This window comes from Rhinolophus sinicus, linkage group LG03, assembly GCF_036562045.2.
Source record: "Rhinolophus sinicus isolate RSC01 linkage group LG03, ASM3656204v1, whole genome shotgun sequence".
Lineage (NCBI taxonomy): Eukaryota > Metazoa > Chordata > Mammalia > Chiroptera > Rhinolophidae > Rhinolophus > Rhinolophus sinicus.
The window spans coordinates 23,284,645-23,301,613 of NC_133753.1; the positions used below are offsets into that span (position 1 = coordinate 23,284,645).

The 16,969-nt window shown below is 39.9% G+C and overlaps 1 protein-coding gene across 16 annotated transcripts in view; it reads right to left on the reverse strand.

The window, feature by feature from the left end:
* TTLL5 (tubulin tyrosine ligase like 5) overlaps positions 1 to 16,969 on the reverse strand; it is a 240,495-nt gene that overhangs the window by 198,471 nt on the left and 25,055 nt on the right. For all 16 annotated transcript variants that reach the window (XR_012494588.1, XM_074327194.1, XM_019733592.2 and 13 more), the window contains exons 7-9: positions 15,774 to 15,856; positions 7,113 to 7,182; positions 6,583 to 6,667 (exon numbers count right to left, since the gene is read on the reverse strand). Coding sequence is in view for 15 of the 16 variants with exons in the window: in XM_074327194.1 (XP_074183295.1) it covers positions 6,583 to 6,667; positions 7,113 to 7,182; positions 15,774 to 15,856 (238 nt within the window). In the remaining variant the exon portion in view is untranslated. The remainder of the gene's footprint in view (positions 1 to 6,582; positions 6,668 to 7,112; positions 7,183 to 15,773; positions 15,857 to 16,969) is intronic.

Here is a 16,969-nt window from a genome sequence, read left to right on the forward strand (position 1 = left end):
GTTTATTCCTAGGTATTTTATTATTTTTGTTGCAATCGCAAAGGAACTGTTTTTTTCATTTCTTTTTCTGAGATTTCATTGTTAGTATATAGGAATGCAATGGACTTTTGTACATTGATATTGTAGCCAGCAACTTTACCGTATTCGTTTATTGTTTCTAATAGCTTTTTGGTGGAGTCTTTAGGGTTTTCTATATATAGCATCATCTGAAAAATGTGACAATTTAACTTCTTCATTCCCAATTTGGATGCCTTTTCTTTCTTTCTCTTGCCTGACTGCTCTTGCTAGGACTTTTAATACTATGTTGAAAAGCAGAGGTGATAGGGGACAGCCCTGTCGTGTTCCTGAACGTAGAGAAAGGGCTCCAGCTTTTCACCATTAATTATGATATTAGTTGATAGGGTTTGTCATATGTGGCCTTTATTATGTTAAGGTATGGTCCTTCTATACCCATTTTATTAAGTGTTTTAATCATAAATGGATGTTGTATCTTGTCAAACGCTTTTTCTGTATCTACTGATATAATCATATGATTTTTGTCCTTTATTTTGTTTATGTGGTGTATCACATTGATCGATTTGTGCCCCTGGGATGAAACCCACTTGGTCGTGATGAATAATCTTTTTAATGCATTGTTATATTCGATTTGCTAGAATTTGTTTAGGATTTTTGCATCTGTATTCATCAGAGATATTGGTCTGTAGTTTTCTTTTCTTTGTGTTGTCCTTACCAGGTTTTGGTATCAGGGTAATGTTGGCCTTATAAAATGAGTTAGGGAATATTGTCTCTTCTTAAATTTTTTGGAAGAGTTTGAGTAGGACAGGTATTAGATACTCTTTGAATGTTTGGTAGAATTCATTAGTGGAGCCATCTGGTCCCGGACTTTTGCTTTTGGGAAGGTTTCGGATGACAGATTCAATTTCCTTACTGATGATCAGTCTGTTTAGATTTTCCAGTTCTTCATGACTCAGTAGTATTTTCAATATATGTAATTTTTTTCACCTCCTCTTAAGCGGAAATGTTTAAGATCCCAATTGTATTTCAGATCTTTAACTATATTATACATTGTACGATAGATTTTATTTTTCATGAAATGTCTTAGACTTTCTACTTATAAAATAGAGGTATTGATGAAATAAATAAATAAACAAACAAGATAATTCTCTACAGGGTACCCCAGGACCAAGTTTGCACATACTGAAATTTACATGATGAATGATGAATTAAGTCTTGCTCCCTCTTAGTGAAATCAAGATTTAGGGAAAGTTCTCATGACAGAATTTCATAGCTTTGACCTTTAACCAAAAAAAAAACAAAACGGGGGCGGGGGCCTTACTTTCTTTCTCAAATCTGAACCTCTGGGTACTATTTCACAGTGTAACAGTGTACTGATGAATAGAGAACTATATGCCCTTTTTTTTTTTTACCACTGAAATATATAGGGATTATCTTTATACTGACAATATCTTTATTTTGACAATAAATTCTTAAATCAAAAGCTACATTTCCTTTTTGCTTTCTAATGTCTCTCAGTGAGAATCAAGACAATGGCAATAAGTTGTTTAAAACTCTTGAGTATCTGCGTGAAGGAAGGATTTCTATGTTAGACATATAGTAGGTACTTCATAAACATTAACTAAAATTGCCTGAGTTGCTTGTTCTGGGAACTTTACCAAAACAGGGAGGAAAGCACAGAATTAGTGGGATCTTCTAAACTAAACTCTCATCTAAGAATACAAGACCATAGTGAGAGTCATAGATAGTCTAGATGTAGGACACTTAATTACCCCCTCTGATAGCTACATAGTTTCACAGACACTCACTACAAATGTTCACAGGGAAGGGGAGGCCAGCCCCGAGGAGACCCTGGCTGTGGCACATGAGTTATCTTTCAGCAGGTGTAGCCATTCAGAGCCAGAAAGGCCTGTGGGATGAAGCGAGAGCACCTCAGGCAGCTCTGCCAGGAGCCACTGGGTTTCATCCTTGCCTGACCCAGAAAAATCTCATGGAAGAGAACAAGAGGCCCAAGAGCTCTCTGATCTGCTGTCAGCCAGCTGCAGTCCGGAGACTGCCAAGTGCTGCAGTGACTCGGCAGGCAGGCCCTAAGGAGCCGTCTGGGAGGGGATTACCAGCCTGATCCCCTGTCTTGAGAGCCAGCAATGACTCAAACTTCACAAACAGCCAGGGCCTGCCAGGGAGGGTGACAATGAGCACTGGAGAGGGCTTTCTCCCCCTCGTTGGTGTCTCTTCCCCCTTCTTGCTGCTGTGGCAGATCCTGGACAGTGCACAGCCTGTGAGGTAATATGAATTCCTTGGCAACCAGCAAGTACCTGAATTCTTTCAAAACCACAGGAATCCAGCAGAGAAAAGGTAAATATCCCTTCGGAGCCAGTGTTAATTAGCAAGGAAGGCTACTGAAGAAGGAACTGGGGGTGGGGAGGAAGGGCAAGGCATTACAAATGCGTTGGGGTCTTTCTGAATTTCCACCGAATAATGTGGCTGAGGCAGACAAAAGTCCCTGAACGGGACCTTCCTGGTGTCCTCTCCTCCCACCTCCACAGCGTGTGTGGAGCTCTCCCACTTCCCTGGAGGGGCACCTTCATTTCCCCCCGTGCTGGTGATACCTCTCTTAGGGTCTCTGACAACACATTTGGTTTTCAACTCAATTTTGTTTTCATTGTTTAAACTTTTTATTTTTCCTCTTGTAGTGAAAGTTTGGCTATTAGCTCCATCTCAAAAGAAGGCCTCATCAAATCATTTAGACCACATATTGGATCCACCTAAAACTGTGAAATCCAGGACAAAGTCTTTTTGGATTCCACCTCTGAGAGGAAAAAGAATCTACACCATTTTGGAAGAGAATGGCAACCCTCTCTGGAAAGGGAGTGTCCCCTGCTGGCGCAAAGCGGCAACACACACGTGAGATTCAAAAGCAGGGTGGGCCTCCGGGGCCAAATGCTCAGCCCAAATGCCAGAAAGACACTTTTTTTAAATGCCTCAATATTTTACCCACGTACAGGAAAATAATATTTTTCCTACTTCCTATGTTAATAAAACAAGAACATCTGAAAGTACTAATCTGGAGAAACTATTTAGGATCTTTTTCTTTAGTAAGTTAAAGAAAGTAAAAAATTTACACAAAATACCCCTCACATACTGTCTTAAGAAATGAACTTACTCATTCTGTCACCTAAGTAAGCATTCATCTGAAGCCCCAAACAGAAGTGACATGGGATAAGACCACTCATTTTTAAAGAAGGAAACCAATTATATCTGCTGCCAGTTCTGTCTCACAGCAAAGATTATGGTTTTCCTTGTTGAGCCTCGAAGTAAAATGGCCTAGTGAGTTCACCTCAAACTGATTATCTTCAGCAATGTCTACATAAAACACGTGACCCAAGCTTACTAGAGGCTGCAAATCTGGAGATGCTATAGACTCCCGCTGAATGTAATGACACAGTTGAACAGATCCTGAGGATTAAAAAGCAGCAGACGAATGCCAAGATACACAGTGAGTTAAGACCCAGGAACACAGGCGCATGGAAGTTACTGTATAGAGCCCTGTGCCCTCGCAGGACTCGGCTAACAGCCTGTCGTCAGGTACCGTCCTGTGATAGAGCTTTTCTGTTTACCTATACTTCTAGATAAACTGAGCCAAAGCCCTGAAAATTCCTATTTCTCGGTTCAATTTGATCTGAGTTTTTAAAAAAGCTGTTTCCCAAATCATTTTGTATATATACCGGGGGGTGCCAAAAAAATGTATACAAGTGGACACTTTGGTCAGCGTTGCTCAAGCAGTAGTTTGCCGTAATCAGAAGCATCTGGACGTTGATGGTAACCACTTTGAGCACCTCTTGTAATTGCAGAAGTCAAATGTGACCTGTATTCATCTTTTGTTAGCAGTATATGTTGAGTATTACAATGTTAATAGTTTTTCCTTTCTTAAAATGTGTATACATTTTTTTGGCACCGTCTGTATATATACATATATGTATGTGTACACACACACACACACACACACACACTCACTCAGTTTCTGCTGGAGGCAAGAAAAGAAAGTCACTCAGTTCAGTGGATTCTGACTTCCGACACACACCCAGTAGCCAAAGCACTTGCATATCGGTAGTATATTCTATAATAAATGTTGGTATGGCTCTCATTTTGTGTCTGAACCATTTAGGTCTTAAAACTATGCCACATTTTATTAGCGAGGGCTATTAATTTTGTGGGTGAAATGTCCTTGGAATAATATGCAAAACATGATATCCTTGAGAAATAGTCAGTGTAACCTTGAAATCTTTTCTCTATTCAAGAAGTCCAATTTGTGGCAGGACATAATCATTCCTGAGAAGGGCACAGGAGACAAGCTGGGATGGGGATGAGTGGAGGGTGGAGAAGCTCATGCGACACAAGACGGAAAGCTCAGATACCTCAAATTACAAAGTGGAAAATCCTCAGTACCTTATACACCGAATAGAAGCAGAATAGTACACCTTTTTGTTCTAGATAATATGGGGACTTGGCTTTTAAACCTATACTTCAAAGTATGAAACCCCATGTGTCTACAAACACAACAGGAAACTTCTTTCCTATGAATCTAATTAGAGCTAGTAGTCAGTTTGTGCTCAGGGGCCTAGTTCAGCCCTTCACCTAAAAACTGAGAAATGTTTCAGTTTTCCCCTCAATTTTGAGGAAAGAATAAAGATAGGGAATATATAAAATAGAGTCACTTTAACCAAGCTGCTAAAATTATTAACATTATGCAAGTTGAGGCATGAGGAATAACTCTATTATTCTAACTAGCCCGGGAACTTACACTTTTTTAACTTTCCAGTCCTGCATCAATGCCTGGATATACATCTGGACATAGACCAGACCTCCAGATAACCCTTTGATTACCCCTCTGAAGGATTCATGTATCTAGACCACTTGACATCCATTATCCAGACCTCTGGATGTGACCAGACCTCCTGGCGTCCATCTTCCAGACCACCTGGCATCTATCATCCAGGCCACCTGACATCTGACTGATAACCATCCTGGACCAATCCTAGGACTAAGAATGCAGGACTGATAATTCTCAAGAGTATACCTTTCACTATAAAAACTCGTAACTTTTCTTCCCTCTTTAGAACACTGCTGAGTTTTTGCCTGTGTTCCTAGTTTGCAAACTCTAAGACCCTTGAGTAAATCTTCATCATTTATTTCTAGCCAAAGCCTCCCAACTCTTTTTGAGTCCACTGGATAGTTGTCAAGGAAGAAGAGGCCAGAACTACGGAGCTTCAGTAGCCTCCACTGTTCTTAGGGCTCAAACTCATAAATCTTAGTTAAGAATATGACAGGGTTTACAAATGCTGTCGCTGACACCTAGAGGTGAAAGGAAGAAATGGCTCAACCAGTTAGAATCTGGTTAGCTGGGTCTCACCCTGATTCTGGTCATAGGATACATTAAAAAATTTGAGTATGTGAAATAATTAAAATATCAGTCTAACATAACAATTTTCAGAGTACAATATGTATCAAAGCACCTATAGTTAAATAGGTAGCCTTGTTTTGACCACTGTATCTCCCATCTTCAAAGCGCATTTTCTAAAATAAACACATACAGACCATGCTGTTCAGTTTGTCATGACTGCTCACACAGATGCAAACCACCTCCTAATCTGCTATGTTCTGTAAGGCCACTATATATAAAAGGAACTTCAGGACAAGATAGTTGGAATTTATATTAATTTTGTGGGGGAAAAGAACACAAGCATAGCAAATTTATGTACTAGTTTGAAACAATTTAAAGGGTCTATGAAGACACTACCACCTGTAAAATTCTACGGATATGGGAAACAAAACTTCAAATTATTATAATTTGAACTTGTGCTCGCTTCGGCAGCACATATATTAAAATTATAATTTGAACTTAATTTTGTAAGTAAGTCACATTACCACAGAACCTAAAGAGTGCCTCAAGAAAAACAGAATGTACATCCAACCACTGTAAAGTATATTACCTGCAGGTAAAAAAAAGAAAAAGGAGCTAAAGCCTCCTAAATACAAGAGGGCATGAAACAGCTCAGGCCCTGAGCTCTGGAGTCATATCCATGAGTTGAAACTCCTGCTCCACGACCAACCCGCTGGGAGATCTCAGAAAAGTGACTTCAAGTTCCCTCAGCTCTCTAAGCCTCCGTTTCTTCAACTGCAAAAAGCATCACCTATGAGGTTGTTGTGAGCATTAAAATAAATGTCTGGTATATAAGAGATAAATAAATGTGGGATTTTTTCATTATTTCTAGATCAACTGTGAAAAACAATGACAAATTATCTTAACCCTAAGGTCTTAACAACTGCCATTGTATGAAAATACGATGTGACCCTGGGTCCCTGCTGGGAAAGGTGTATGTTTACTACGCACGTTTGTTCATATACACGGATATGCAAGTGAGGCTGTAAAGTAACAAGACCGATTTCTGTCCTCTGAAGCCCACTCGATTTTCCTGAGTTGAACGTAACAGAAAGGAAAAGCCTGATCTTAATACACTCTTTCATCAGTCTAATAAACAAGCCCCCCAGCCCCCATGTGTCTCTTACCTGGCCAATCCTTCCTCATAGAGATAGATGACCAGAGGGTCATAGGAAGTCACAAGCACATAGAGGCGCACGTCGAACTTGAAATCTAGAAACAAAATATGAATTCATAGGAAAGGAAGAAACTGGGTTCGTTTGTTTTCCATTATAGACTAAACAGGACAATGTACCAAATATGAAAGAAAGAACAGCCTTGCACTCCCCACAAAATATACACTACCCACACACCTTGCCTTTGGAGGATAAGTAATAGCTACACATTTCATACATATGAGAGAATTTATAAATGGGTACTGTACAGTTTCCATACATACTTGTTACTATATATCCTATAAAGTACTTTCTTTTTTATCTCATTTCATCTTCAAAATAATCCCACGAGATAGGGAAGGAACCAGCCTCATCTCTAAAGCCACAGTTTCCAAGAATTTCATATCAGCTTAATAAAGATTTACTAGAGAAGACTATGAAAATGTTTTAAAAAATTTAGCAACAACTAGCCCAGTCCAGTCAAGGGTCAAATCACAACTCACCATCGATGAGGAGGGGGTTGTTGATGTACCGGGAGACCAGGATGTTCTCTTCCAGGGAAATCTGGTTTGGCTATTGAGTAAAGACAGAGAACAAAAGTACTACAAAAATGCCAAGGAACCCGATCTTACTTACAATAAAGGAGCAAAGTTGTTAATCTTTGAGAAACAATAATGTAGAAAACTAAAACTCAAAGTTTTCCTCCAAGCTACCCATATATATATCAATTGGCCACATAACACACCACTTCCATAAACACTGTAGGTATCCAATTACAGTAGGGGAAAAAATAAATTTATACAGCATCTCTCACATAATAAATAAAGCCTAAACAGCCTTAAAGATTTATATACATGATATTAAATAGTTATATGCTAAGAAAATGAAAGCTACTTAAAAATAAATAAAACCTTGCTTTCTCTCAGATGTAAAATAGCAAGCAAATTTTAAAATACTACCATTATTCTTAAAGGAAAGCTTTCCTCAAGTTGCTTAGAGAACTTAGATCCTTCCCCTGTGAAATGGAATGGATGTTTCATTGATGCATTCAATGGTACCTGCTATGCCACTGTATGGAAAGGCCAAACCAGATATTTAAAAAAAGTTTTCAATGAAAAAGGAGTGGTTTTTACAATACATAATTATGAGTATTGTTGGATACTGTATAAGGCACAGGGGAGACAGTGATGAAGATAACAGATATAAATAATCCTTGCCCTCACAAAGCTTAATCCCTACTCCCAAAGAGTTCAGTATTAAGGTAGAGGGACAGCAAATTATATAATTTAAAAGAATACAAAGGAGCATATCTGCAAGTACAAGATGAAAGCCTGCAAAGTAAAAGAGCAAACTAGTTAAGTGGGACCAGTCAGGAAAGGCTTGTCCTGGAAGATGGAAGAGTAGGTGCGGAAGTGAATGTTAAACATACGGAGGAAAGGAAAGGAGGCCATCAGGGGAAGACGGCATGCACAAAGCCCAGTAGAACAGAGACTGGGCAGATTCATAGGCCTGGGGCTAAAAGACTGAATTAGGAAATAATGAAAGTTATGGTTAGACAATTAGGAGGGAGGGACCCCAATGGTAAAGGGATTTGAAACCCTGGCAAGGCAGTTTAGGTTGAACATGGTGGGAAGCAGGAAATTATCGTGGATTCTTAATTAAGTAAATAGTAATATTAAAATATCTGGAATAGAACAACTCTGTGTGAGATTAGATTAAGACAGAGAAGTCAACTGGAAGTCACCACAATCCATATAAGACTAAAGGACTCCAAAAGGGAAGTGGCGATAATAATAAGTGTGATGATAATAGCTACAGTAGCATGGACAGGAATAATAATTAATTAACATTTGTATCAAAAAATAAAACTTAATAAATGTATTGAACATTTGCTATGCATTGTTCTAATTCTTCACAAGTACTATTTCGTTTAATCCTCACCCAAATCCATGAGGTAGGCATATCACCATCTAAATACTAGACATGAGGAAAGTCAGAGAGGGTTAGGAACCTGCTCAAAGTCACACAGCTACTAAGTAATAGAGCAGCATTTGAAACCAGGCAATCTGCCTCAGAGGCTGTGCTTTGAAGCACTATTAACATCTTCACCCAAAGTTCTGAACTAAAAATCATTATCCCCCAAATTCAAAAGTTTGTCTTTATAGTAATGCATTTGCTATCCCAAACATTACAGTTATCATCACATATGGATAATTTTCTGACCCATAACATTATACACAACCACGATGAGCAGCTCCAGCTCATTTCCCACTGCTGCTATCTCAGACTTGGAGCACAACTTCCACACCCCTTCTCTACGCATCACATGAACACTATGACATCAGTACTGATTCATACTAATGCACTCAGCCACCCACACCACTTCCTGACCCCCTTACATTTGTTGATCAGTTTCTCACAAGTACTATCTCCATTCTGAGTCAGCTTAGTAAGGATTGATGCAATCACACTACAAAGCAGTAAGCTGCAGGCTGTGTTCCAAACCTAAAATTAAACAACTGCAGCTCTCTTCCTGCTGAATACGACTTATGGGCTACAATAGATCCATGACTACACAACTTTCCTGAATACGCTGGTAACGGGCTTCCCTCCATGACACATCTAATGTCCATGGTCATTTCCTCTTTCCTTCTGCAGCACACACATGTCCTTTGAGTTATGCATAACATAATCTCTTACACTATTCAGGGAACTTAAATATTTTTCAATGGTCTGCACTTCTCATTTTTCTCTGCATTAGGAATTTAGTTGTAAGCTCATAGAAGAATAGTTTGGGTATAGTTTCTTTGTATATTGTTATATATTGATAAGAAACTAATGAAAGTTTTTGATATCTTCAAGCCTGTTTCCTTTTCATCAATCCCCAGTTAACTCATTTTATATGATTTCTATTCCAAGCTCAAAGTATGTGAATCTGGATTATCGGAAAAGTTGGAAATATATCTATTTTTCTACCTGGACTGTACGAGTAAAGCTCATGGTATCAGTTAAGTTATTGTAAGACAGAATGGTACAGTGGTTAAGAGCTTATGCTCTGGAATCAGTTAGACCTGAGTTACAATCTTGACTGTGCCACCTACTAAGGAAATAACAGTAATTACCTCATAGGGTTCTTATAAAGGCTAAATAAGATTATATTTGGAAGGCACAGTGGTAGGCACATAGTAAATGCTCAAGAAATATTAGTTGTCATTATTACTGCAAACTCAATAGGATCTATGTGGTTCCGGTTACGAAGTACTGTAACTCAGCAGCATGCATCACATCACGCTCTGCGCCTGCGGAGCAGGGCACTGAGTTCTAACATGCCTACGAATGAGGAGAGAGTCCCTGTTCCTCAAAAGGTTTCAAGGAGTGGCAGCGACTGGCACACAGCTGGGACTCCCTAAGTATTTGCTGAACGCTTAGAAAAAAGAGAGCATATAAGATGACAACATATAAGCAACCAGAAACAAGAAAGCTGTACAAAATTATATTCACAAGTACAGGAGTGAATAGAGTGACTTAAAATCCCACGGAAACTATGAATGTTGTATTTACCATGGATAATGTGTCAGACAAGCAAGGATGACTAAATATGACGTCTATAATCAAATTCATACCCTAATCGGAAAACACCAGATCTTTCCCCTCCTGTATTTGAATAAACTAAATTGGGAAAATATGGCATTCAGTAACGATTACTGAAGGAGCTGGATCAAACACGACTCTGTTCCTTTATGATGTATTTCTAGAGTTAAAGAGCACATTAGTGAGAGGCTACGTTAGCCAATCAGCGAGATGCTTCCATCTGTAAGAACTCACACTTCTTTTCAGTATTACATACAAGTATTGCTTTTTCTATCCTTTATCCTGTTCTCGTAATGGTAAAAGTTGCTATTTGCAGATATTTTCCAAAAGGTTATGCCTATTATTGGGAATGTTTAATAGGAGGCCCTCTCACTGCAGCAGGAAGACAGGGAAAGATGTTTTCGTGTGGCCCTCACACCTAACTCTGCCCCCCACCCCCACACTCACAACACCCCTCACCCACTCCTGTTAGTTCTGATCACAGACTCTTCGCCTGAGCATTCCCTCCCCCTACCTCTCAAATCTAAAAGGAAAGCAGGCAGCAGCCTTGGAAAGAGTTACTTCATCCAGTTGGCTAATGGGTCACATATTCCATGGGAAAGGATCCAGGTATGGAAAAGAGGGAATGGTTAGGCCTTGTGTGTAAGGAGAGAGAGAAGAGTATTATTAACTACATGGTTTGTAGGTCTGGGTAAAAGGTGATAAAATTCCAGTTTTAGAGTGAAATGGGAATATTTTCCCATTATGTCCACATGTTGCCAGCTCCCCTGGTGCCTGCTGGCATCTTCCCAGGCTTCTGTCTGGCACCTCCACCAAATACCTCAAAGAATCAGACTCATTCCAAAGCTTCTATGAGGGGAAGGGGGACCAAGGGTCCAGCCAAGTGCTTTGATCTATGCAGGGGGTCTCCAGGGATTCAGCCCAGGGAGAGGTGGGAGGGAGTAGGAGGGCCTGCCAAATGCATTCTCTCAAGACTTGTCACCCCCTTTATGAGACTCAGCATCCAGGGAAGAGTCAGGGCACGGGGTTCTCAGCCCCACCGAGGAAAGTTTAACTTTTCTATTCTTTATGATGTTGGTTTTAAAATAACAAATCACTAGGGCAAAAGAGCATTCCAAAAGAAAAAAGTCCCAGATGAGCTGGGAATAGATCCTATTCTTTTTGACTCATGTCTAAGAAAATAAAAAGCAAACTTGTACCACAGTTGACTTTCAATAGCAATTCCATTTGGCAGCTAAAACCCAAACCCAAATTAGTACCGTCCATGAGATTCAAACAACACTGGAGCTCCTGGCATGGAGCTGAAAGAAAAGCTGTCGGACAGGAGCCTGCACGCCAAGGTCAGAAAAGAGACAAGGAAAGAGAGATCCAAGGCATCTGACCAGGGCCTTCTGTCTCAAGAGACCCAGAGTGAAAGGCTCCAGAGTGACCCAGGATCAGGTAATAGGACTCGTAGCCTGGGCCTGTGGCTGTAGTAGTTGCTATAGCAGAACCAGATCCTATATGAGGTTGGACAATTAAGTTCGCGAACTCACCCTAGAAAAATTGCTACATACCTCATTGCTGAATATCACTATGGTCACCTTCGAAGTACTCCCCTTGGGTAGCTATGCACTGATGCCAGTGCCTAGTCCACCTTCAAAGCAATTTTGGAACTCTTTTTCTGGAATGGCCGTCAGAGCTGTCATCGTATTACCCTTGATGTCCTGAATGTCATCAAAATGTCTTCCTTTCAATGTTTCCTTTATCTTCGGGTAAAGAAAGAAGTCATTGGGGGCCAGATCAGGTGAACAGGGAGGGTGTTCCAACACAGTTATTTGTTTACTGGCTCAAAACTCCCTCACAGACAGTGCCGTGTGAGCTGGTGCATTGTCGTGATGCAAGAGCCATGAATTTTTGGAGAAAAATTCAGGATGTTTTCGTCTTTTTCATGCAGCCTTTTCAGTACTTCCAAGTAGTAAACTTGATTAACTATTTGTCCAGTTGGTACAGATTCATAATGAATAATCCCACTGATATCAAAAAAGGTTAGCAACATCATTTTGACTCTTGATTTGGACTGACAGAACTTTTTTGGTTGTGGAAAAATGGCTGACTTCCATTGTGCACTTTGATGCTTTGTTTCAGGGTCATATTGGTCCACCCATGTTTCATCACCAGTGATAACACGAACCAAAACATTGTCTTGCCTCTCCAACAGGTCTTGGCAAACTTGGACTCTCGTTTGCTTTTGTTCATCAGTGAGTTCCTTCAGGACTATTTTTGCACACACCTTTGTCATGCCAAGATTTTCAGTTAAGATGTTCCTGTTTCTCTATCGCTGTTTACTTGATCTGCTATGCTTCTCTCAGTCAGCCGACGATTTTGACACACAATTCGACATAGTTTTGCAATGTTTTCGTCAGTTCTGCTCGTTACTGGCTGCCCTGACCTCTCTTCATCAGTGAAGCGTTCTCTCCCCTCAGAAAAACGTTTAATCCATTTGTACACTGCCGTTTTCTTCATGGCATTATCCCCATAAACTTAGACTAACATGTCCCTGATTTCACTTCCTCTCTTGCCAAGTTTAACAAGAAATTTAATATTTGCTCGTTGCTCTAATTCAAGCTCAGGCATTCTCGCGACAGCACACAAAAACACGCAACAACAATAATGAACGCCACTCAGCAAGACACCGCCACACGTTGACACGAACACAGCTGTGAGTCACTGATATACCAAGGCTATGAAACCTTACCGAGCTGTTTGTACAGTGCCGCCAATGTAAGTGCATGCTGGCAAGTTCACGAAGTTAATTTTAAGGACTCGTATGTCTTCAGCACAAAAGGTGTGGCCATCTTCTTTGTAATACAGTTTTCAGTCCAGACTGAATTTAAGGATTTTCCAAAGTGAAAGACCCCTCAGAAAGTTATTAATAGCTTCTGCACATGTAGGAAATAGCTCAGACAGACCATGTGAAAAGAGAAGAGGGGGACTTAAGATGGAGTCCTGACCATACACACAACATATCTACCTTTCTCCCTCTTCCCTTTCAGAGTCCCACTGGAAGGACAGAGAAGATATTTGTAAAAGAATGAAATGATAACAAGGCTAGAAAGCAGTTAAAGAAGCCAACCACAGACCAAAAGTTTAAGGAAATCCTTTAAGATCGAAAGCAGATAGGAATAGGTTGAGAAAACAGAGCACAGGAAGCCCCTGCCCAGAATATCAGAGGTGAGAGTGATCTTCCAAGGAGGCCTCTGAGAAGTTCCAAGCTGGTAGGGAACGCACCATGAGGAGCAGGAGTGGGCCAACGAACAAGCATCAGACTGATAATTACCACACAGCATATGGAGTAGTGAGGCCAGGGGGTCTTCCCCGACACCCAAAGCTCTACCCTCAGGATAAAATCCTAAGGATGACCCTGGGGAGGACATCTTGTGTGAGTGCAGGGATCTGAAACAAGGTTGGAACTTAAGGCCACTCTATCCCTCAACAGACACAACAGAGAAAAGAGAGGAAAGGTGGCACTGCCCAAAAGAGAAATCACCCAAATCTCCCTCGGGCTCCATGATAAGGCCTGCTCTATTTTGGCAAGGGGGAAGGAAGAGGCATGCTCCTCACCCACATCCACTAAGGTGCAGGCTGACAGTCACAACATGCTTTGTCCTGGCCCAGATCTCACGGCCAGCCTCCTGTCCAGGCAGAAGCTAGCAGGGAATCCACACCACACAACAGTAGGAGAAACCCAGGCCAGCAGTCAATTTCAATCAGTCTAGTCTTTTGTTCATAAATGTGACTCCATACACATAAGGTCACTGACATTGAGAAATCCCAACAGCAGGAAAAATGACCACTCCAAGAGAAGTTACCAAACAAAAGAGAACTTTAAAAGACTTTCAGCTGGTATCCTCAGAAAGACCAGGAGACAAACTGCATCCATTAAGCAACAATAGGCTACTACCAAAAACAAACAAACAAATAAAGCAAATGGGAAAATAAGAATTTCTGGAAACTATGACAGCCAATATAGAAATACAATAGATGGAATGAATAATAAAATGAATAGAGTTCAAGCTGGTGATCCAGAAGACAAAGATGGGGAAAAAGAATGTAAAATGAGAGAAAAGTTGACAGGAAGGAAAGACCCAGAATGCCTCAGAAAGGAATTCTAGAAGCAGAAACGAACACCAAAAAAATAGACAATTTTCCCTGAACTAAAGAAAAACACTAGTTACCACAGTGAAAGGGCCAACCAAATGTCTAGGAGAAATGAAAAAAGACGTAGGCTGAAATATTGGATAAATTTCAGAATTCCAATGCTGTCAAGTTTCTACTGAGTTTAAACTTTTTACTCAACTTATAGATAAAGCAAAGAAATTGAAGGGAATGTAAATGTTATGAACCTTTAAAATATAAAAATAATAAAAAGTAATCAAACTCAGAGATGGAATGTGAGAAAAAGGGAGGGTAGGAGGTGATGTGAGCGCATAAATATCAAACTGGGAATTAACAAACAATGCAAAGTTGAGAAAAGAAACATAAATCAACTATATTAGGTTACTACTGCATTTCCCCCAAAAAAAGACCTAGCCGGACCATCAGCTCTAATGCATCTTTTGGAGCAAAAATTAATATAAGACCCGGTCTTATATTATATAAGACCGGGTCTTGTATAATATAATAATATAATATAATATAATATAATATAATATAATATAATATAATATAATATAATGTATATTATGTTATATTATAACATTATATTATATTATATATAATTACATAATATAACATAATGTATATTATGTTATATTATAACATTATATTATATTATATATAATTACATAACATTATATTACATTATATTACATTATATTATATTATATTATATTAGACTGGGTCTTATATTGTATTAAAATAAGACCAGGTCTTATATTAATTTTTGCTCCAAAAGATGCATTAGAGCTGATGGTCCAGCTAGGTCTTATTTTGGGGGAAACACAGTAACTACTGTTGAAAGTCTAGGGAATAAGACTGGGGTTGGGATTTGATTTCATTTATTCTGTATACATAATCAACTTCAAAACAACTTTTAATGAGGATTTTACACAGAATCAAGATACTGATGACTTGAAAAAAGAGGAGGATGAGGAGGAGGCAGCCAGGGAGGGAGGGAGCAGTGGATGCCACACCAAACTAAAGTTAATTTACTTGATGGCTTTGAGGACAGAAACCCAGTTTTGCTCACAATAAAAACTAAATATACATGCTACCAATTGATGCTTCGTGCTAAGGAATTATTAACATGACAGTATGCTGAAAGCACACATGGTACCTCTTCTCTGCTGACACCGAAGGCTGTCCTCCCCCAAAATTTGGTCAAGTAACTTCTCAGCCATAGAGTAACTGTCGTCATGAAAGGAGGTTACTGCCAGTAGCAACTCATACCCACCCTCAACTCATACTTCTGAATGCAGATTTCAGAAGGGAACAGCTGCGCTTAACGAAAGGGCACTGTACTAGTAGCGAGGACAAGGGGTGAAACACGGAAGAACAAAAAGGAGGGAGGTTGCCATGTGCTGGATACTTACATTGTTGATCAGGTAGACACCCCGTCCCCTAGAAGAGGCCACTGGTTTTACTATCCAAGGTCCCCGATCCTTTGAATATGAATCTGCTCAAAATATTGGGAGATAAAAAGGGGGAGAGACAAAGAGAAAGAAGGGACATGAGTTTATCAACTTAAATTAACAATGGTTATTTACTCAGGTACCCAAAGAATTTTCCAAATTTCTAAGTGGAGGGCAGCAGCTCAAGTAATCTGTATTTTTGGACTAGCCTTAAAAATTAAAACAAAAACAGAGACAGAAGAGATAGAGAGGGAGGGAGGGTGGGAAGAAGGAGGAGGGGGGAAGAGACAAAAAAAAAAAAAAAGAGGGAGGAGAAAGAGAAGGAGGAGACAGCAAAATGACAGCAAATACTACCTAATATATTTCTGCCGCCATTTCCCCTCTTGAATGAGACAATGAAAACAAAGTAAGACAAATATCTGGCTGTTAGCCTATCACTGTCACAAACAACCTTCATGAATCTTCAAGTTTCCTCGTTAACTAAAAGGACCTCCAGAGGCTCACACTGCAGTGACAATGTGTCAAATGCCAGACCTCCTAATATGGTCACTTTCCTTAAGCAATTTCTCTGAGCTTATAGGAAAAAAATCACCTAATATCAAACAATGTGCAAGCGAAGAGGAAAAACAATAATTTAGCAGTGAGTAAAAGGTGCCCTTGACTTGTTCCTTTCCCAGGTTCAGGTTTACACCTTAAATACCTTTGGATCATGGGAAGAGAAACCACACTGACTCCCAGAGGTTTGCCGACGGCTCTGCCTTCCACTTAGGGAAGGTCAGAGGACCCCAGAGAGAAGCAGGAACAAAGGACTCTCCCGCTGGTATGAGCCAAACTGTCTTTTCAAGGGCTCCCGACAGGCACTTGACGTGGTCAGTGCCACAGCCCATTTCACCAGGAGGAGAAAAAGAAGGTCTCCTTGTCCATTCTCCCCTGTCTTCTGCTTTTTCCCTTGATGCAACCTAACAGAATCAGGAAAATGAAACCGCCACCCAGAATTTAAAACGCTATCGGCAATTCCACTTCTAGAAATGTATCCCCTAGTTCTACTCACACATGTGTGAAATGCTGTATGTACAAGATTATTCAATGCTGTGTAATAATATCAAAAGCTGTCCGCTATATTACATCTGTGTGAGGGGCCGGCAAACTTTTTTGTA